The sequence below is a fragment of the Sprattus sprattus genome, assembly GCF_963457725.1.
Source record: "Sprattus sprattus genome assembly, chromosome: 3".
In the NCBI taxonomy this organism is placed as follows: Eukaryota; Metazoa; Chordata; class Actinopteri; order Clupeiformes; family Clupeidae; genus Sprattus; species Sprattus sprattus.
This window is the reverse complement of record NC_137922.1, coordinates 34068297-34090669: the sequence shown is the minus strand read 5'-3', so window position 1 is coordinate 34090669 and position 22373 is coordinate 34068297. Positions and strand designations below refer to the sequence as shown.

Here is a 22373-nt window from a genome sequence, read left to right as displayed (position 1 = left end):
CAGCTTCCATGGTTTGCTGTAGAACATCTGTCCACATTTTCCAAAAGTGTAGTGTGTGTAGTATTCACTGCTCACTTTTTATGCAAGTCTTTGCATTGTGGGTACATGCTTGAGAATAAGCATCTTTGTAATCACCCACATATTCACCACTCACTTTTGTGTGTCAACTGCAGTCCTGCATATGGTGGCCGTGACTGCCCAGGCTCGTCCTTTGACTACCAGATGTGCAACACAGAGGATTGCCCGGGCCCCTACGAGGACTTCCGGGCCCAGCAGTGTGTCCAACGCAGCAACAAATACCACAACAACGTCAAGCACACCTGGCTGCCATACGAGCATCCGGATGGTGAGCACCCCACCCCACCCCACAGTTCACCGGCACCCTTTGAACTGACCACTCAAGGCTCACTGCCACCAGTGTCAAATTTCTGCTAAGTCATGCTCTGACAGTGTCATTCCTGACGAAGGGAAGTGTAGCGTGATACTGAAGCAAATAGTGCCATTAATTGCTGAGGACCCAGCAAAGACGTTGTAACCCCGTGCATCCACGAGCGATACAGGAGAGAGACAAAGCAACCAACTGCCATTCTGTTTTAATGAGAGTTGGCGATTTACACCGACAAGAAACAAGTGACTGTTGCATCGCCAACTAGGCAGGGCAGCAATACGCCAGAGGTCTGTTTTATGCGACTTACCAATGGGACTGAAGGCAGCGTGAGACACATTGCTGAAACAACTGAGCAATCATATCTAACCTACTTTGTTTAGTTCTGTAACCACAAGCAAAGACCACCCATATGTCTCCCTCCCGTGTCACCCGTGTGACCATAGGCGTACAAAGAATTAAAGCCTTCGTGCTACTACAGGTGGGAGCTCACAAATAATGTAAATAATGTTTTATATTATCTACTGCAGATATTTTTTAAGGGAGCGCAGTGAACTCACTAAACTGATTCTTCCAGCTGTCTCTTCATTTTAAATCCACTCCAAAGAACATACAGTTGTGCCTATGAAGTTATTTTCTTGTGTTTTAAAGTTTCAGTTTTTTAGTCACAAATCACCAGCCATGACCTTTGTGAGAAGCCAAGGAGCAGGGCATCAGCATGTTAAACATGTAGTGGGGGTGTAACAGGATCATACTCTTCATCTCTTTTGTCTCTGCGTGTGGGTATATGTATGTGCGTGTATGTGTCTGCATGTGGGTATGTGTGTGTGTGTGTGTGTGTGTGTGTGTGTGTGTGTGTGTGTGTCCCTCCCTCCTCCAGAGTCCCATAAGTGTGAGCTGAGCTGTCGATCTAAGGAGACGGGTGAGGTGGTGTTCATGAACCAGGTGATGCATGATGGAACGCGCTGCAGCTACACCGACGCCTTCAGCATCTGCGCCCGTGGGGAGTGTTTGGTATGTGCCACACTCACACACACACACACACACAGACACACACACACAGTCTCTCTTTCTCTCTCTCACACACACACACACACACACACACATACACAATCTCTCTCTCTCTCTTTGTCTCACTTACACACACATACACACACAAACAATCTCTCTCTCGCAGCTAAAGAGGTTCTAGCATGTGGTAAAGTTTGTGTAAGTAATATGTGGTACAGGAAAGGACATTTTGCATTCACATGACAACTGTAAATTAAATTATGAGGTGGTCAATTATGACAATTACATCTTAACACATGTAGCAAACATAGTATACAGTTATAATTAACTTGCAGTGAAAAACAAATAGGTAGGCGTGGAAAATAGGAGAAAAACAAGGTAACCCATAATAACTCCCAATTAAGCATAATGGACATGATGAAGACAGCAAATTACATCAGAGTAAATTTGTTTCATGTCAATACAGCAGACCTGAGCAGCAATCAAATCAGGCATATTGTTGGCTCTCAGCCTTTATGCATTACAGCCCTAAGTAGCTTATGAACTGCTCTGTGAATATAAATTACGAACGTTTACATAACAAGTTGCTTTGCAAAAAATGAAATGCAATTATGAGTCCCCAAAATCCCCCAAATTAAGAAAGGGCACATTTTGTGGCTAGGTAAGTAAGTGAAAGGGAACACACACACACGCAAAGATATATTAACATAACTTTGCAGTACAACTTTATATAAATGTGAGCCCAATTATATAATATAAAAAGTGTCTGTCTGGTAAGATTGACAGTGAAGTCTTTTGCCTTCGAGGCAGGCAGAGGTTCTGGTCTGATTAAGCCATTGATGCCACAAGGGAACACAGTCAAGCATTTATTTAGGGCGAGTAGGTCATGAAAGCCAATGAGTGTTTTGGCACATTAGCAGTGTCCAACTGCTAAGCTGAAACATCAAAAGGCCTGTTTAGCAGACACTGGCACTATGTTTGTCATAATTTCATATTCAGTCTCAACAACTTAAGCACTTTATATGCTAAATAAATACTCACTCTCTCTCTCTCTCACACACACACACACACACACACACACACACACACACACGCACGCCTTCAGTTGATATACGTTCAGTTGCTGTCTAACTCAGACACCAATTAATTTCAAAAGGGCCTGACTATGAAATCTAATTAGGATCCTTAAGCCATGCATCGGTTGAGGGAGAGAGAGCAAGCTTCATTTTACCCTCTGCCGTCAGTTACATTTTGACATTGATTGTATTCCTCCGTGTGGTCTTTTATGGACACCCAGATACATATGTGATTGAATGTTCTTGTAGATCAGCTGTTAGAGCAATTTATCACTGACAGCCTAAGGCTTTAGGTTGGTTTCTGGGCAACTGACATACTGCTTAAAAACGACTACCTTACATGTACTGTCACTTTGAATGGAAACATGCTACTAAATAAGTGGCTTTTCTACCTGCTGACTAAACCACTGGCCTATCTCTGTCCCTCAGAACGTGGGCTGTGACAAAGAGGTGGGCTCCTACAAACAGGAAGACAAGTGTGGCGTGTGCGGCGGGGACAACTCTCACTGTCGTACCGTCAAGCTAACGCTGACCAAAACCCCCAAGAAAACAGGTACTGTTAATCATCCCCACAGCTTTAATGGCTACACACATCTTAGCTACTGCTACTGCTACTGCTACTGGCGCTTTACGGTTATCAAATCTGCCTCTTGTTCTGCGTATCCTGAACTGGAATTTTAACAAACCATCTGTAAAGTTTCTGTAGGAGAACTAGCCAAATCAAGTATTTCCCATATACTAAGCCTGTAAGTTGACACATTATAATACTCAACTTGTTATTAGCTTGTGTCTGATACGATATGATCATCACAAAACATACTCACAGCCATGGGTTACAATGGTGTAATTCAGAGGTTCTCAGTTCAGCTCCTGGTGTCCCTCTGCGTTGTACATTCTCCATCTTTCTTTTTCATTCTCCATCTTTCACACAGTGGCACTCTTATAATGAGCTCAACATACCTGATTGAACTAATCAATAACATGTTAATCACACTGATTCCTACCATGGAATGTGATGACAGAAAGAGGACATGTAGAGCAGGAGTGCAGAGACTGAGAGCCAAGACTGAGAGCCGGGTTTACTTAGTTTTGGTTTATTTTTGGTCTCTGCCTCTCTGTGGCATGCCAGAAAATCAAAAGGACATTCTCACACACCAGTCACTCATTAGTCTACTTATTACTCAGGGATTGCTCAGTACTGGCTGATTTTGTGGTGTGAAGATAGTTTCACACAAAATATGGCAGACCAGTTATTGCACTCTTCTCACAAAGGCATTGGAAATCAGAACATGGAGAACATTTACTTAGTTAAAGTTTCATGTTTAACAATGGTATTGTAATATTAAAGATAGTTTCACACAAAATATGGCAGACCAGTTATTGCACTCTTCTCACAAAGGCTTTGGAAATCAGATCATGGAGAACATTTATTTAGTTAATGTTTCATGTTTAACGATGCTATTGTAATATTAAAGAAACTATCTTGCAATTTATTATAGAGTAATGGCATGGCATGAACAAAACTCAGAACTCTGTAAGTCAGCTCATCCAATCGAATTGCTGCCTGCAAGTGTATAACCATGCCTTCTGATTTGACACATGGCAAATTGGCAGATTGACACTAATTGGCTCCACTAGTGGTTCTCTTGCACCCAGAGGAAAGCTTTGTGGGTAGGGGAGAGGCATCCAATGCTGTTTATACTGTAGGGAGAGGTCAGGATTGTTTCATCAGGACCATAGGGAAAATGACAAAAACACTAATTCTTGACCCACTCTAGACTTCCACAGATTAGATAGATCCATTTGTTGTGGCGTGTGGTATTATTTTAAGGTGATATGACGACAAAGGTAAAGATAGCAAGACAGTTATTATTTGTACATACAAATTATACAAGGATATCGAGTTTTCTTTAATTGAATTACAGCATTAGCATCATTATTTAATAGCCACACCTCATATTTAACAAACAATGCTCGTCTGTGTGTGTGTGTGTGTGTGTGTGTGTGTGTGTGTGTGTGTGTGTGTGTGTGTGTGTGTGTGTGTGTGTGTGTGTGTGTGTGTGTGTGTGGCCGGGCAGTCACAGTAATGCCAATAAGTGTGTCTGTGATGGACCACTGTGGCACTCTTTTTTTTACACCTTATACATCTCTTAAACATCATCTCTTATACATAATCTTTTTCTTCTGTCACCTGTGTGGGTCAGGTATGCTGAAAGTGTTTGACATCCCTGTGGGAGCGCGTCACATCCTTGTCGAAGAGAACGAGACTTCCCCACACATAATTGGTGAGTTTGAACCCTTGGCTGAGTCAGAGCTGGGACACTGTATATGTAATCCACTGGATCGGCTTCTGCTTGACACCAATTAGCTTTTAAGGTGCTCAGGCGTTACCCACACTTTCACAGCGCAGGACGTTTTCAGCTTTTTAATACTCCATTCCATTTTGTTGTGCCTGGAAAAAAGTATATATATATATAAATAATAAATAAAAAGACCAGGAAGATCTGTGATCTTTGTGGTGAAAACTGTTCAGTACAACCCCACAACTGTCCCCTAGTTTGGTCCAAGCCCCTGGAGGGATAATTATTTTGATATCTGTCATAAGGTGAGGAATAACAGCAGCCTTTATTTTTAGATCTATCATGAGGCACAGGGCAGCCCAGCACAGCGTGTTTTGGGGGTTCGGGGCCCTTCAAGGACATGATATAAAAATGTGAGGCTGTGTGTGTGTGTGAGGCTGGGTTTAGTCTGTATAGTGTATAATGTAGGCGTAGCCTTTGGGATCACGTCAGTCACCCGACACACCCGTGTCAAATCAGTTCATTTTTTCACTGCTCAGCTGCATAATGGACCATGCTATATATATTCTATAGTCTATATTTATATCTATATTTATCCAGCTAGTGGCTGTCCTGGTTCAGGGTTACTCTTAAAGGATGGGGTGTGGAATCCATAATGTCCCCATGCGTCTGTTTCAAGTAAAGGAGCAGTGGCATTAATTCAGGACCTCAGGAATGGACATCAGATTTCACAGGCTCCTTATTCTGCCTATACTCCTGAGGATTTTTTTTCACTTTTTAACTGTCCTTTTAGTTAAGCCTGAACACTGGCAGTTTCCTCTGCGTTTCACTCTTGGGAGACGGTGGGATTTGGGCATAGACAAATGGAGGATTGAAGGGCATGCAATATTTTGATGTGACAACATTCAAGGCATTTTTTCACTATCTCCCTCTCCCTCTCCCTCTCCCTCTCCCTCTCCCTCTCCCTCTCCCTCTCCCTCTCCCTCTCCCTCTCCCTCTCTCTCTCTCGCTCTCGCTCTCTCTCTCTCTCGCTCTCTCTCTCTCTCTTTGTTTGCTTGTTTCCGAGCAGCTGTGAAAAATCAGGTGACGGGCAACTTCATCCTGAACTCGAAGGGTGATGAGGTTAAGTCCAAAACATTCATTGAGGATGGACTTGAGTGGGAGTATTCAGTTGGAACCGGCAAGGAGGCCTTGAAAACCATCGGGCCCCTCCATGAAGGCATCGTCGTGCTTGTAAGAAAGTGCTTGGTAGCAAGGCCCTAAACACAGATATTTGTATTTGAACTAGTACATTTTGCAGGCAGTTTATTCTCACAAATGGGGCTCTAAACAATACAACAGTTAACTAATTTTAAGGATATTTCTGGATTTATACTAGGGCGGGTATTGTGTGTGTTAATGTGTTCTGGTTTATATTACACATCTCTGTCTGTATTGTCTTGTGAAAGAGTGTGTCTCAGTAACAATTTGCAATTGAGTGCCATAATTGTTAATGTCAATATGTGCTTATGTTCTAATTTTCAGTAAATTTAAGTTTATATATGTGTGTCTGTGTGAACGCAATATGCTTTTGCCTCTGTGTATTTGTACATGTGTCTGTGTGTATGTGTCCATGTGTCCATGTGTGGCTGTGCGGTTGGTATTTTTAGTGATGTGTCTTGCTGACAGAGCTCTATTGTCTGTGACCAGGTGGTCCCGCAGCAGGAGGAGGCTAAGATTAGCTTGACCTACACGTACATCATCCACGAGGACCTGGTGCCCGTCATCACCAATAATAATGTGCTGCTGGCCGAACTGGACACCTATGAATGGGCACTGAAGAGCTGGTCACAATGCTCCAAACCCTGTGGAGGAGGTCAGTGAGCTCACTGTGTTTGTGTGTGTATGTGTGTGTGTGTGTGTGTGTGAGTGAGTCAATGTGTTTGAAATTAGAAATGAGTGTGTTATTTTTTTTTTAGTGTATTTGTGTCTGTAGAGGAGTAGATTTATGTGTATATTGTTCTAGATGGCAGTTGTATGCAACTGTGTGTGTGTGTGTGTGTGTGTGTGTGTGTGTGTGTGTGTGTGTGTGTGTGTGTCTGGATACTGACAACTAGATATGTCCTCTTGGCTCCCTTATAATGAATCATTTCCACTCCTCTGTGGGCATCCCCAGGTGTCCAGTACACTAAGTATGGCTGCAGGAGGAAGAGTGACAACCGCCTTGTGCACCGTAACTTCTGTGAGCTGGGGAAGAAACCCAAGCCCATACGGAAGCGCTGCAATGTTCAGGACTGCTCTCAGCCTAAGTGAGTCCAGCATCCCATTCTATCCATGCTTCGTAATTTTATCCCTGCAAGAAAGTGCCAGGATGTGGTATATTAATCGCATAACAGATAATGTGCATGTATGTGTTAACTGTTGTGTGTGTGGCCTGTCACACATTTAAATGCAATGTGTCAAAGTATATCTAGACGTAAAAAGATTATGTAAAATTAATGTGAAGTAAAAATGGTGGTAACTGCAATTTCGGCTGTCCACAAGAGGCAGTACTTAAAGGCTTTTCCGAGTGGCTGACAGGCTCAAAGGCTGCCAGACTGAGGGGCTAGTTTGCATGAGATTGCACACATTGGCATCTTGGCCCAAGGGGCTTGTTGATTCCCTCAGGGAAAACCAAAGGTGAGTGATTGACTGTGAGGGCGAAAAGTTCCACTTCTGCCCTGCCGTATCTTGGGGATGCAGCTTCTATTCCCCAGGATGGGGGTGTTACCGGGATAGAACATCTGCAGCCGTGTTTTAAGCACCTGGTAGGTGCATTGCCCTCAGGCTCAATTGGTGAGGATGGGCCCACAATAACAACATCCTTAGGGATTGTTTTCTGAACTGGTGCTCCCCTGGTGTTTTTTATGGTACACCATAGATGTGTTGTCTGATCTTATCAGGACATGATTGCCTACCAGCACTGGGAGCTGAGCAGAACAGCCTGTAGCTCCGTACACATGTAGGTGCTGTTCCCGCTGCGAAGGACTCCACTGGCCACTTACTGTCCAGCTTTGCCATACAGCTCCCCATCCTGCTAGGGAGGCCTGTGTGGCCACCACTCTTGTTTGAAGGACCCTTAGGGAACCCCCTGAGTGAGATATGCGTCTCTCCTCCATGGTATCTTAGGCAACTGGCGGTGACTTTTTACCAGCTTGCACCTGTGTCGAGTTGGATGCAGCCCAAGATTGTTCATCCACATTTGGAGAGGCTTCAATGAAAGAAGGCCCAAAGGGACTATAGATGAGGCTGCTGTGAACATACTCAGCAGTCTCAGAAATGATCTGAAAACCAGAGCCCTGCCTCTCCTAAAGCGTCTGATGAGCTGAAGGATGTTGTTGACCTGCCGCTGAAAGCTTTCATCAGTCGTGAGTCCAGTTGATGCCAATAAACACTCTTCAGTGGTATCAGGGAGCTCTTTTGGTGAGCCCTAGCTGGGTGGCTCCCTGGCCCTCCCCTCCCCAGCTGCTTGTGTCTTCCTCGCCTCTTCTGATTCTTGGAAGGGTGACCTCGCTGTGCCAAGTGAGGAGGCTGGGTGGGGGCTGGCTGGCCTCTCTGGGCTGGGCCAGGCCATGGTATTACCTGAGCCCTATTCGTTGCCATAGAGGGCCTCTATCTTTGGGTTCATGGCACAGACTGGCAATCTGCTGTCTGGCATGTGTAACCTGCAGGCCGCGCTCCAGAGCTCGTAGTGCAGCAGAGCCAAAGACTGTTGTGGAACGGCATGTAGAGGGCAGAGGGCTTTTCTTGCAGGGTCCCAAAACTGAAGACTGGGTCAACCATATTTGGCGTCAAGTGATGGTCAGGGAGGACATTAGCCTACCCAGCTTCCTGATCATATAGGCAAATGCTCCTCTATATGGAGCTGAGGGTGGGAAACACAAACCTGGGGACTGAGAGGTCTTCTTGAAAAAAGTACTCCGAGGAATCACCTGGGCAGGTGCTGCATCCAACCCCAGGAATACCAAAGCCATCTTTATAGCAGGTCTGACTGAGGTCTGACTCGTCTCGGAGTGGGGAGTTACCACTCAACTATCTAAACTCATGTCAACACAGATCACAGGGATTAAATCCTGTTTCCTTTAATTTAATGCATTAAGGTGAGAACACACGATTTCCTGGAGAACAATCTGGAGGACCAAGGAACGAGAACAGAGGAAGCATGCGAATAACACTATGTGCCATGGCTGTTGGAGGACTTTATAACCCACCTCCACTCCCCACTAATTCGTTCCGGATGGCACTTCATTTGGCAGACCCTCCATATAAACGCGCAAACGTGGTGGAAGTGTGAAGAGAGAGGGTTTAGGGGAAATATTATACGTAATAATAATCCAGGTGCTAAAAGCATCGCCTGCCGTTTCCATGGTGTCTGTGCATATCGCTTGTGCGTGTGTGTGTGTTTGTCTTCTCCTGCATTTTGACAGTAAAAGCTTTACATTGCTCCTTTTAAAAGACTGTAAACTGGTAGTTTAGCTGTCAGACCTAATTGACCATACTTAACACTCTAAGGTCCAAGGCCTTTTAGACTTTTCTAAGTTGACTGACATGCCTTGATGTTTTTGTTAGTGTTAAAGTGGATCTTTTATATGTCTCTTTTCAGCCATTCACTCTGACTTCTGTGTTGGATCATTGTGTGTGTGTGTGTGTGTGTGTGTGTGTGTGTGTGTGTGTGTGTGTGCGTCCCTGCTTGTGCTTTTGTGTGTGTGTATATATATATATATATGTGTGTGTGTGTGTGTGTGTGTATGTGTGTTTGTGTCTCAGGTGGGTGATTGAGGAGTGGGGCCAGTGCAGTAAAACGTGTGGGAAGCTGGGTTACCAGTCTCGGGTGGTGACGTGCACGCAGGCCCTGCACAACGGCACCAGCCGCAGCGTCCACACCAAGTACTGCACAGAGGAGCGCCCCGAGTCACGCCGCGCCTGCAACATCTCCGCCTGCCCCGCCCCATGGAGGACCGGTGCCTGGTCACAGGTAAAGGCCCTCACCACTGCGTACCCGTAAACACACACACACACACACACACACACACACACAAACACACACACACACACACACACACACACACTGCCCTTCTCTGAATTCCCTCTCTTCTACATCAAAATCTGTATCTGTATGATTGCAGTCTCCTAGGTGATTTTCTTCTCCTCTCCTCTTAACTTCTCCCTCCCTTTACCCTCATATGGGGACTACTCCCATATAATCATCACCTCCTGTATCACCTCTCCTCTCCCTTCTCCTTTCTACTTTATCCAAATATGTCTTTTCCTCCTTCTTTGCACCTCCCGGCTTCCCTCACCTATACTCCTGTTTTTATCCTCCACTCCTCCCAACTCATTTCCCTTTCTCCTCAACTGAGCTCTCCTCGTCTCCTTCCTCCTCCATTCTTCATTTCTCCTCTTCTTCAACTCCTGGCTCCTCCTCCTCCTGCTTCTCCGTCCGATCTCCACTCAGCCCCCTGTCTCTACTGTGATTTCCCTTCTAATTCTCACAGCTCTATGTGCGTAATAACAGTACTTGGAAGTCAGGGTGAAGGAAAGAAATGTGGGCGACTGAAGAATGAATTAACTTATTCACTCAATCATTTGGTTTACTTTTGCAACTCTTTTCAACTTCACCTTGTGTTCTGTCACCAGCAAGACTCACTGTGCAGATGGCAGGAACTCACAGGCGTGAAACACTAGCACAGTGTTGAAAGTGCACCTGAACCTGTTTGTCAAACCTTAAGTGTGTATATGCATCTATAGAGATCCTTTCTATTGAGTATCTGAGTGATTTCACTCCAATTATACACAGCATCTTGAATCTTCTGAAAGAATCTCGTCCATGGATATTGACAGAGCCAAAGAAGTAGTTGCATGCCTTAAGTAGACCTTATGAATTAGTTCCTAACGTAATCAGGCTTTGCCTTAAGTATTCTTGGCAGTTCACACAAGGAGTATGTAGATGTGTTTGTATGTGTGTGAGCGTGTGTGTGTCCGACATTTTTTCGTAGATGTATGTCTGTATTATCATATGTCTGGATGTGTGTGTTTTCATATTTTCTGATATGTGTGCTGGTCCTCATATGATCTCTCATGTGTGTGTGTATTGTAATTTGTGTGTGTGTGTGTGTGTGTGTCTTCTACAGTGCTCGGTAACCTGTGGTGAGGGCATCCAGCAAAGGCAGGTTGTTTGCCGTGCCACAGACAACAGCAGTGGGCAGTGTGAGGGGGACAAGCCAGAAACCGTTCTCATCTGCAAACTAGCCCCATGTCCAGGTAAAGAAAATATATATTTAAAAAACGAAACAGGAAAGCTGCTCCCCTCATTGCTGGGGTATGAGTTTATTTTCGACTTGTCACCTTCTGAGGTGTGACAGTGGGGAACCATCATTACAGAGCTAGGAATGATTATACTCTTTGCGCCTTTTGTTATCAAAGAATTAAATACAGTTTCTGGTAGGGACGTGCACAGGAATTTTGATGGGCAGTTGCTCTGGCCTGAAACAAGGGCACAGAAGAAAATAACCCTGACCGTTTCTTAAGGGCGAAAATGCAGGCTCAAGTCGCGTGCAGTACCAGAGTAAACATCGGAGGGCGCATGCCCCCCTCCCCCTACTGACTTTCTAAAATAAAATAAAATATATATATATACAGTGGTGGCCAAAATTGTTAGAACACCCTACAAATCTGAATAAATGTGCATTTTTTTCGCCTCCAAAACATAATTTCAACTCATAATGTTCATGAAACATGCACATGGTTGCTCTGAGCACAAACAAATAACAGATGAAGTGAGTCTTTCTGTTTTTATCCACTTTTAACTTTAATATTTGGTATGTCCACCTTTTGCAGCAATTACAGCAGCACATCTCTCTGGCATAGTGTCAATATATTTCCTTAGAACTTCAACACTAATTGTATCCCACGCCTTCTGCAACTCAAGCCAAAGGCTTTCCTTTGAATGTATAATGGATCTGTCGAGTTTATTGTCCAACTCGCCCCAAATTTGCTCGATGGGGTTGAGGTCCGGACTTTGAGGTGGCCAGGCCATCATTTTCAGTGATCCAGCAGATTCCTTTTGTCGCAGGTAGTTCCGGCATAGGTGAGAAGAGTGTTTAGGGTCATTGTCCTCTTGGAAAATAAATCCAGGCCCAATAAGACGACTCCCAGATGGTACTCCGTGCCTCACCAGAATGTTGTGGTACACTTTTTTATCCATGATGCCATCAATTTTCACCAGGTCACCTGTTCCTGAGGCTGAAATGGCACCCCACACCATAACACTACCCCCTCCGTGTTTAACTGTGGGCAAGAGACACTCATTTTTATACCTCTCCCCCACCCTCCGTCGAACATACTCTACGCTTGTTGCCAAACTGTTCAAACTTGGACTCATCAGTCCACAACACTTTAGACCAATCTTCCTTAGTCCATTTCTTGTGATCTTTTGCAAATTTCAGGCGATTCACTCTATTTTTCTCTCTCAGCAATGGTTTCTTTGCTGCTATCCTGCCAACAAGTCCTTTTTCTCCAAGTTTCCGTCGCACAGTTCTTGAAGACACTGTTGCACCATCATTCATTGTGGTGTTGATCTCATCACAAAGTTCTCGTGAGGTCTTTCTTCGGTCCTTAAGACTGAGAATTTTCAGATGCTTCACTTGTCTGTCAGAAAGTTTATTTTTTCTACCTCTCCCCTTTCGGTTCTGGTGTGATTTGGTGGCATCATGGCGGTCTATAGTGTACTTGATGGTGCTTGGACTGCATCTCAAGTCCTTGGCTATGCGGCGGTAACTCCAGCCAGCATCAAAAAGGGCCTTAATTCGAGCCCGTTGCTCACTTGTTAGCTCCTTCCTTACCTTAGCCATGTTCAAAGAACAACATGTGTAACAAGACAACTTCTAGAGGCTTTGAATTTATACCAATTGGTGGTGTGGCCTATGTGCCAATCACTTAATGAGCAGGATAGGCCTTGTACATTCAAAATAATTACACAGCTGTGTCCTAAGACTCTTTCATCACCAGCAATTCAACCGGGATCACACCTGACAATGATTATACAAGTAATTTGGCTGCTTCTGTGAAGGAACATGATTGTGTGATATTGACAGTGAAATAGGCCTAGCTTGTTTTTTGTAAGGAAAATGACCTTAATCTACTTAAAATGTCTCTATTATATGGTTTATAGAGCATAAAGATCATTTTGTAGATATTTCATTTGTTTGATGGGTATTTTAATCGTCAATTCAACAAAAACATCTGAGATCTCTTAAATATGCTGAGTGTTCTAACAATTTTGGCCGCCACTGTATATTTTTTTTTTTTCCTCAGAGGTGCACTTTTACTCGAGGAGGGCAAACGGGCAGTTGCCCAAGCAACCTTTGCACACTCCTGTGCACGTCCCTGGTTTCTGGAATCCAATTAGAGGTTTCTGAGAATCAAATGTAATTCCTAGAATCTGCACAGTAACCTGTTGTATGACTATGATGCAGCTGACAGCTGTCCGCACTTGATTTTTTTCCTGAACTGGACCTGACAAAGCTCATAGGAAAAAAAGGAGACACTGAAATGACAAACAAGTTCTGAGTTTAAAACTGGACATGCAACAAGACTCTCTTAAAGAGTCCATCTATTGGACATCAAAAGAGGCTTTAAATTAAATTAGATAATTGTCCCAGCAGATCTATTGTGTAATTTCGAGAGAAGGAGATCGATAGGAAGGAGATAGGTAGAAATCTGACCTCGGTGGTCGCTGAGGTAGGCTATTAAAAATTCAGGAACCTGTCACAGAATATGTTAGGTCTTTGATCTTTCACATCTTTCTAATTTCTTTCTTCTGATTGTGGAACATCAGCACGTAGTTTGTGCAGATGTCACAGTGAAATTTCAAACTGAGGTTGCTTCTGCCTTTTCTGTGGATATTCAGTTTCTCCGCACATTGCCACATTGCCACTCAAAGTACCCTACCGAAAACTCTAATAAGTAAGAGACATAATAGGGCATAATAGGAGCAGTCAAGGGAAAAAGGAACAAAACAGCTTTTAACGCTTATAATCGCAGGTCTTTGACTGGAGGTCATGCCCTGTACTAAAAGTACTTATTGCACCATTACTGATAAAGGCATAACTGACGTTTCACCTCACCTCTACTCTGTGTATTTCCAACCTGACCATAGAAATAGCTGACTGTATAATTTGAAGTCTGCTCAGTGAGCAGAGCTACACCAACCATTTTCTTTAGCCTAATTTGAACTAAGTCCCAAACAGTAGTTTATGCTGCTCTAGATGGTTAGACAGTGGCAAGAGGTGCCTAGAAGGACATTGGTTAATAACTGTTTTTGTCCCATAACAGGTCAGCCTTCACTTCCCTCACCCACAGCTACTACAGTGGAAAATGGGACCACGAGTGACTCAGATGCTGATACTGAAAACCCCATCAACAAAATCTCCAGTATGTTGACCACCCTCCATCGACCACCCTCCATCCCCCCCAGTAGAACCTAAATGACCCCACCACACAAATATGAGTTGGATTGAATGTGTTTGTGTGTGTTTTTGCCTGAGTGTGTGTGTGTGTGTGTGTGTGTGTGTGTGTGTGTGTGTGTGTGTGTGTGTGTGTGTGTGTGTGTGTGTGTGTGTGTGTGTGTGTGTGTGTGTGTGTGTTTTTGAGGGAGGACTTCAAGTCATTTCTTTTGACATTACCATTCTCACCTCACTCAGTGGTCAATGTTGTTTTCATGCTTCACTAGGCCGGTGATGAGACTGTGATGAATCTGATGGGATTGACTGGGGTGGAGTGAGCATTGTGCTGGTGGGGTAGCGGTTAGAGTAGAGAGGCTCTGTCTTTGTTTACCTTCGTAATTGTCATCCTGGCCCCTTTGTGCAGACGAACCGTGCCTGGGCGACAAATCCATATTCTGCCAGATGGAAGTGCTAGCGCGCTACTGCTCCATCCCCGGCTACAACAAGCTGTGCTGTGAGTCCTGCAGCAAGAAGGTGAATGGCGCTGCCGGCGCCACCACTGCAGCGCCCAACCTGGACACCGCCATCCCGGATCCACGGCATGCCACAAGCGCCCCTACCCTTTCCAGCACCATTGTCCCCACCCCAGACGCCACCACCGCCTTGGTCTTCAGCTCCACACTGGCTCCGGCGCGGACCACCAAAGCCACTGTGAGGAGACCACGTGCCACAGTACAAGGCCAGACCCCGCCACCTCCCAGCCCACAGATGGCATCTGTCGTCCCCAGTGAAGATGTTACTCCTCCTCCCTCTCCCCTGGAGCTCCCCACCAGTCAAAGCAAGGCCCAAGCCCAGGCCCATGGCCTCAGCTCTGGGCCCCCTCTACCTCTGGACCCTAGTGGACTCCAAATCCAATCCACCCCCCATCCCAGTGGAGAGGATGGCAACAGCACTTTAGGCACCCAGGAGGTTAGCGAGAGGTCAAGAAGAGACAGTGTGGGATCGGAGAGGCCCCTGACCCAAAGGACCTTGCCAGTGGAGACCTGAGCAGCTGCTTCTTTCAATAGACATTGTTTGTTTTATTGTTTGTTTGATTTGTTTTGTTAGTTTGTTTGTTTGTTTGTTCGTCGGCTCACAGTTTCTCCTTGGTTCCCGGTGAACACACTTACTGGTCAACTCATCTTTACCAGTGGACATAGACCCGTAATGGTTACCTCAGTTCCTATACACACACGCACACATACGCACACACTCACAACCACTCAGAGATCAATATCCAATGTCAATATTCAAATACACTTTTCATACATACACACACACACACACACACACACACACACAGTACACACACCTGCACCCTAAACCACAGCAGGGAAATATCTATGCATCTGCACAGCTTTGACCTGCCTTTCTGCTAAAACAAAATACATGGAAGTAGACAGGAAGAAAAAAGATTTGAAAAATGGTGCTGTAAAACTAAAACAACTCTTGACATGAAAAAAAAAGAAACAACAAAAAAAAACAAAGTGCAGCGACTGCATCATGCTGCTTCCATGCTTCCGTGTGTTGTTGTCCGCCTGTTCAACTGGTACCTTCCTAAGTGCTTCAGAACTACTAATTTTGCTTTACTTTGTGAACATGTTGGTGACCCCCAGACCCATGTTTGTTGGGGACCCACTGCCCATGTGCGTCATCTCTCTTTGGTGCTGTTTAAGTGTGACAAGCTTTCCACTCTCTTCAGTGAGATGGTCCTCACAAAGCCCTAAGTCCTCACAATCCTATTGTGTGTATCTATTTGTGTGTGTGTGCGCACCCACTAAGCACACTCTATGTTACAATTGCATGCACATTGCTTTTGTGGAACTCACATATGCTTTAAATGAAAACAGAAAAAAAGAAAAAGAAAAAAAATCTGATATTTTTTTAAACTGATATATTTTTCAAGCAAATATTGTATATAGTGTAAATTTCAAGTAGTGGATATGAATTTAACATCCAGCTGTGTAATGTAAAGTATATTTGCAAACGGGAAATACAGAAGACGCTGAGAAGTGTTGTGGAATGTGCTCACTCCCAGTGTCATGGCATTAACTGTGGCATTATTTCATCCGTCTTCGTGCAGTTTAATCATCTATGTGTATTGTATAGTTCTTGTATATATACATGAGAGCTTTAAGTGTTAATATTTATTTGTTTTTTTAAAGGTAGGAAGATACATGCTAAAAAAAAAATAATGTTGAGAACTAAAAAGAAAAGATTTCAAACTCCAAATGCAGACATAACTGTCTGTGAAGCCAGGAGCTGGAGAATGTCTGGTTCTCAATGTTCCTCTCCATCTCGTATTCTCAGACTTAATACAGACATAGTTTTCATTAGGGTCCCAGTCACGCTGGTCCTTAATGAATCAATATGATCAGTATTCGCCCCATTCGTTGAATTTACGATGCTCTTGCAATTTGTGATTGAAACACTTTTAATTAAGCTCCACATCCCCTCATTACAGGCATACTCAGTCTATGCAAGGATGCTCTCATGGAGATGGCTCATAGTGAAACACTGGCCAGTCAATGTCATCTCACCAACTCCCGCACACTGTCTGGGGACTCAGCAGCACATGCTGTGAAAGAGTGCTAACGTTGTGCTAACTGAAAGCTGCACGCCTTACAAAAACCTGCAAAATATATATATATATATATGAAGTTCAAAAATCATGTTGTATTTGTAGCGACAGTTTACTAAAGAGAGACTTGCACACAGGCGATGTGTGAAGTATCTTTACAGAGGGCATTGTTGAACTGAGTTGAACTTGACGATGAGAGTTTTGTGTGTGAGGATTTGTGTATGTTGATAGCTATCTATTAGGCTTCTGGTTGAGATGTTGTGTCCGTTCCTTGGCAAGTTGAGATCGATCTTTTGTCAAGGCAATTTCAACACTTCAAACATGCACTAGCATTCTGTGAAAACGTTTTTTTTTTTTTTTAAAGTTGATCCTGTGTAAGAAGGCTCAGACACAGCCGTGCATTTTCAGTCCTGGCACAAGTGAATTTAACATGCAAATGTTTTCAAAACCATTATAAATGTTGAAAAAAAGATTAAAGATATGTGTATGAACTTAAACTGTAGGCTCTCATGTTCTATGTGTCTGGATAACGCTGAAAATGAAAGAATAAATAAGAATAGACTCCTTTTTATTTTTATTTTCTTTATTAAATATTGTATCTCTGTCCCCAGATTGGACTCGAGAGGCAGCTTTTGTTCAAGTGTTCTAATATATATTAGTGTGTTGCTTAGCTGAATAGGGCCCTGGAACACACACTTCAGCAAACCTATATCAGTAAGGGGGAGCTAGATTCACAGAGATCTCAAATTGAGTGCTGGGTTCTTATTATTGTTCAGTACACAGACCGGCTCACTCCAGTCTGTACACAAACGTTCTGGTCAGGCAGACAGCCTCTGAAACCCACTACCAAGAGGTAAACTAGATCAATGCGAGGTTTATGTTTCTTGGGGTGTTGGGAGCTCTACCAAGTGTATACCTACAGGCATTGACAGCGCAAGGCTGGGTCCCCCACAGATGGCTGGCATTAGGAAGTCAATCTTGACAGGTGTCACTTCACAGTATGGCATCCCAGCGGAGTGCGGCGTCCCGCCTGTGGTTTCAGTAGCAGCTGAGATTGGTCGAAGGGGTCCACCGGGACGGGAATGCTACGTTGCTGCTCCGATTCTGTCAGCCGCTCCAAAGCACCCCACGTCTCCCAGCCCTGTGTTGCCACTTCGCTGATGAACCCACCGCGGAGCAGATGCTTCGGCAAGACGCTGGCGCAGGTGTCTGGTGAAATCAACCTGTGCCCGTGGCAACGCTTGATTGACAATGGACTTTGGCAGCCAGCCCTGCGAAAAGTGAACCGAACAGTGTCTCAGAAAAAAGTGGAGAGGCTTGCAAGGCACGGGAGGCTGACATGGTGTTGTCTCATACCTAATAGACACCAACAAATGATGGACCATGCCAGAAACAAGGGAAACAAACCACTGAAATCTCCACCTGTGAATTTTGGTGCACAGAAAATGATTCTAAAGCATCAGAAATTTCAGCACAGGTGGTTGCAGTCATTTGGATTATTATGTGTAAACCTTAGGTTCATGGCAGACCATCTTGTATCCTGCGGTGTTTAAAATTACATTTCTCTGAAAGGTGGTGAACTTAGTTTGTAGTGGATCTGTGTACAGTTTACGCAACCCTAAGATGCATTTCCATTTTGGTATTCAATAACAGATGCTTTTATCTCATCGAAACACAACCTACAACCCCAACCCCCCCCCCCCCCCCCCCCCCCCCCCCCCCCCAACACACACACACACACTTTATCTTATCATATCACATATCTTTATCAGTGTTCCCTCGCAATGTATCAATTTCACTGTCCTTGTAAACTGTAATCCAAACAAGGGGCAGATACACAAATGAAAGATTAACAGCAGTGTACTCCGCAGTCGTCAGGCTTCCCTAATCTATTTCTCATCTGTGACCACTAAACTGGATGCATCCAGGAAAATGGGCCTTGTTAATGGAGCTCTAATTCCTACAAACATGGTTTACTCAACACTGTTTTGGGATTTACAGCGACCACCATGTACTGGAGCCACACATATTCCAGAGCATGCTGCAGAAATCATTACTCCAGTCAAATTTCAGGGCCTTAAATACATAGCAGAAATGATATGGGTAGTCAAGCCAAAGGGAGGACAGGGTTTTTTACCTTCACATCCATGTTGAGCAGCCACGTCAAACGGCTCCTGCCTGTGTCACTGTCAGTGGCCTGTAGGATGATGCATGTCGGACCATCTTCAGCTCTGTTTACAATTCATTTCAAAGCCAAAGCACAAAGTAAATTCTTAGTTCTGACCTCTCAAGCTCATGATATTACATGTTCCTCTTGGTTGCAAAGACACATGCACCTTTTTACTTGCATTATTCATCATCCACTCCAAGAATGGATTCAGCTAAAGTTGTGTCTGTTTATCTCATGTTTCAAATAGCAAAACCAACGAAACCGCCTCTGCTGCTACAAACACATTGCTCTGGACTATAACTTCACTGACCAACACATTTACTTAACCTACATATGTGAATACATAAACACATTCTCCATAAGGCTTCCTTATCACAACCAGTCCTCTTCATCTACTTCACACCATGTCAGTTAAAATTTGTTAATCAAAACTAAATATACAACTCACTTTTCTATTGTTCCCACAACCAAAATAATTCACAATAACACTCCTCTCTTCACCACTCTCCTCTCCAAAACATCTTGTTTCACTTCATTCTTGTTTATTCTCTCACTTCTTTCAGTGGTCATATTCCACATCCCAATGCGGTACGTCTTGTTCCTTTTTATCATAAGGCATGCTCTCCGTTTTTTCTTTTCTCTTTCTTTTTTCCGATTTGAATACTTATGCACGTAGTATACTTCAGTTTTTAATGTATTTTTTTTAATGTTATAAATATAAATGTGTAAAATCCCCCCAAAAAAGTGAAATGATTTGTAAGTATCTTTTGTAATTGTGACAATGGTGGTGACTTTCAGGGAGGTTGAATACTTCTGCAAGCCTCTGTGTTTCTAAATTCTAAAGGCTAGGCAAACCATCTTCATGTTTCAGCACTGTAGACAAATTAGTTGATATATGTATTTCAGGTAAACCAATAAATCAACGGAATGGGGGAATTCATTAATAAGGCACTCTGAGATTTGTCTGAATGAAATGTGGTTAATACTGGTTAATGTGGTTAATACAATAGTTAGCAACATTTTTTTTTCAGATGGCTCAATTTACCCCATCAGGTGGTTCAACATACCCTTAACATGGGGCAAATTCAGCCACAACAACACTTTTTTTGGGACCACATATTTTGTTGTCTATTTGTGTTTGAAACACTGCTAAGGATTCAGTTTATGGCATACATCCTGAACTTGTGTTGTATACATTGCTTTTATTCTTGTCTCATAATCCCCTGGCTTAAGGTCAATTGAAGTAAACAAATCTTACTGATCAAATGGCTAATGAAATACGTGTCTGGAAGGTCTGGGGTAATAAAGCAATCTCACCTGACAAAGCCGCTCTGAGGAGGTAGTGAATCCAGATGAGTCGCTGTGCCGGCCAGATATATACGCGAGTCCACTTGGCTGCAGTGCCTAATGCTCAAGAAGTCCCTCTGGCCAATCAGATTGCCCGCTGTCTCCGCGGACACCTCGTGCGTCACCATGGTTTCCGCATTGATGCGTCTCAGGATCTGGGGACAGGAGAACATATTTACACACGATCATCAGGGGACTCAATTCAATTCAAACTGGATCAATTCGAAAGGAGCCAGTGCATCATGCGGTAAAGAAGTAAACACAAATGACTAGAGTGACCCTTAGCTTTCAGTCAGATTTTATCAGAGTTGGGGTCATAATTTCCTGGCTGACACGTGCGAAACATCAGTCAGGCGCATCGTCAAGCATGCTTCCTCACTTTGATGCGGCGGATATTGGGGTTCCACACGTTCATTTCCTCCACTTTGACAAACAAGATGTCGTGCAGCTTCTCAGGACTGGCCTCCAGCTCAGCCTCCAAACGGAACACCTTCTTCGCCCCTGGCAACACCTTACTGTAAACGATGACTCCATTCTCCTGCAGAGCGACAGATCACAAAGACACATGCCTTTTGTTCAAATTGACTCATTTTAATCCAGGCACATGTTTTTCACTACACGCGGCCTTGGTGTTGGCTTGTTGCTCCACCAGTTGAGATAAGGGAGCATGATCATCATGAAATTAATATTGTTGTTTTCATGATTCATTGATAAAGATAAAGTTTTCATAATTCATGATTATGATATTATGTTTTTGTGTATGTTTTTTGTTGTTGTTATTGACATTTACCTCAGAGATCTCTGTTTTCCACCCTTTTTTGTCCTCCAGGATGGCCAGTGCCTTTTTCAGCGCCTCCTGGCCTTGCTCCACAAGCGTCACCTCCTCCTCCTTCAGGCTCATGCGTCTCTCTCCTCTCTGGCACGTCTCTGGAAAACCAGTGTGGACAGGTCAGAAATGGAACACCCTGACAGGAGAGGAATCGGATAATGGGAGGTGTGGGCACAACACTCACCGCTGCCTGCCGGCTTCCATGGTGATGACATGCCACGTGGCCACCAACAAGAAAGGCCGGCTTGGCCGGTCCTCTGCAGTTCCGCAGGTGTGCCAGCTCCAATCACTGCGATGGCAGTGCGCTGCAATCCTGCGACCAAGAGTAATTATCAACAAAAATATCAATATCTGTTCTCTTTCGTTTCATTTCTCTCATGTGCTTCAAACAAACAAAAATCAAACAAACTCTCGCAACATGAATCCCCTAATTGTACACTCTGTGTCGGCATCTGTATTTACCTGCCATGCTTCTGGAGTGGGGGTAGGTTATTCCACAGCAGAGCTTCAGCACGGCAGGCAGCATGACTTTTTGGGCGCTGAGACGGCGGCGAGTAGATGGCTCGGCGCTCTGCCTTTATAGGCCTGCTCTGAAGGACGACACTGGAGATAAGGGCACCAGATGGGTATGGGCCGAGGCCCACTCTCAAGGCCCCCGTGGTAGAGCACTCTGGGAGGAATGATGGTCACACAGAGGAGGGTAAAGGGGGGGGGGGGGGGGGGGGGAGTGACCTCAAGGGACCTAAACCATCCTGTAGCTTAGGTCCATGTTGAGTTACTGTGAATTGGCACGACTGGGGTACCTATGGAGCATGTTGGCAGAAACAGTCTCCAGGCATCCTTAAAAGCTTTTGTTTTTGTAAAATGGTGATCGTTTGTAAAGTGAAAAAAAGGAAAAGAAAGAGCAAAACAAGAACATAAATTCACACGCAATGGCTTTAGGGAGAAGGAAAAACAAAACTCCTTAGGGGGTCGCACAGTGGCACAAACATTGGACCTGCTTTTAGCTCACATCATTCTAAACCAGACGGGGCAGGGGGGTCATTATGGCTATTTGCTGGGTCAGCAGAACTAGCGCGCTTCGCTAATGGCTTGCCAGCCCTGTGGGGAATGCATGCAACTGATTCAGACACATAATCTAAAGAGAAGAATAAAAATATAAAAATGAGTTTCT

General features: G+C 44.2%; 2 protein-coding genes across 2 annotated transcripts in view; one reads left to right on the top strand and one right to left on the bottom strand.

Moving 5' to 3' along the window:
* adamts14 (ADAM metallopeptidase with thrombospondin type 1 motif, 14) overlaps positions 1-15904 on the top strand; it is a 64068-nt gene extending 48164 nt beyond the window's left edge. Inside the window, exons 12-22 of the mRNA XM_080836006.1 lie at positions 174-346; positions 1266-1399; positions 2902-3025; positions 4677-4757; positions 5842-6005; positions 6462-6627; positions 6928-7060; positions 9558-9765; positions 10922-11051; positions 14124-14222; positions 14658-15904. Coding sequence (XP_080692132.1) covers positions 174-346; positions 1266-1399; positions 2902-3025; positions 4677-4757; positions 5842-6005; positions 6462-6627; positions 6928-7060; positions 9558-9765; positions 10922-11051; positions 14124-14222; positions 14658-15280 — 2035 coding nt within the window. The 3' untranslated portion in view covers positions 15281-15904. The remainder of the gene's footprint in view (positions 1-173; positions 347-1265; positions 1400-2901; positions 3026-4676; positions 4758-5841; positions 6006-6461; positions 6628-6927; positions 7061-9557; positions 9766-10921; positions 11052-14123; positions 14223-14657) is intronic.
* A 2034-nt stretch (positions 15905-17938) lies between these two features.
* Positions 17939-21725, bottom strand: star2 (steroidogenic acute regulatory protein 2; the record flags this gene model as incomplete). The annotated part of the gene is made up of 7 exons (XM_080835450.1): positions 17939-18124; positions 18991-19084; positions 20341-20525; positions 20750-20908; positions 21161-21297; positions 21384-21512; positions 21662-21725. 7 exons carry the CDS (start codon positions 21723-21725, stop codon positions 17939-17941), a joined length of 954 nt encoding a protein of 317 aa, XP_080691576.1.
* Between the last annotated feature and the right edge of the window lie 648 nt (positions 21726-22373).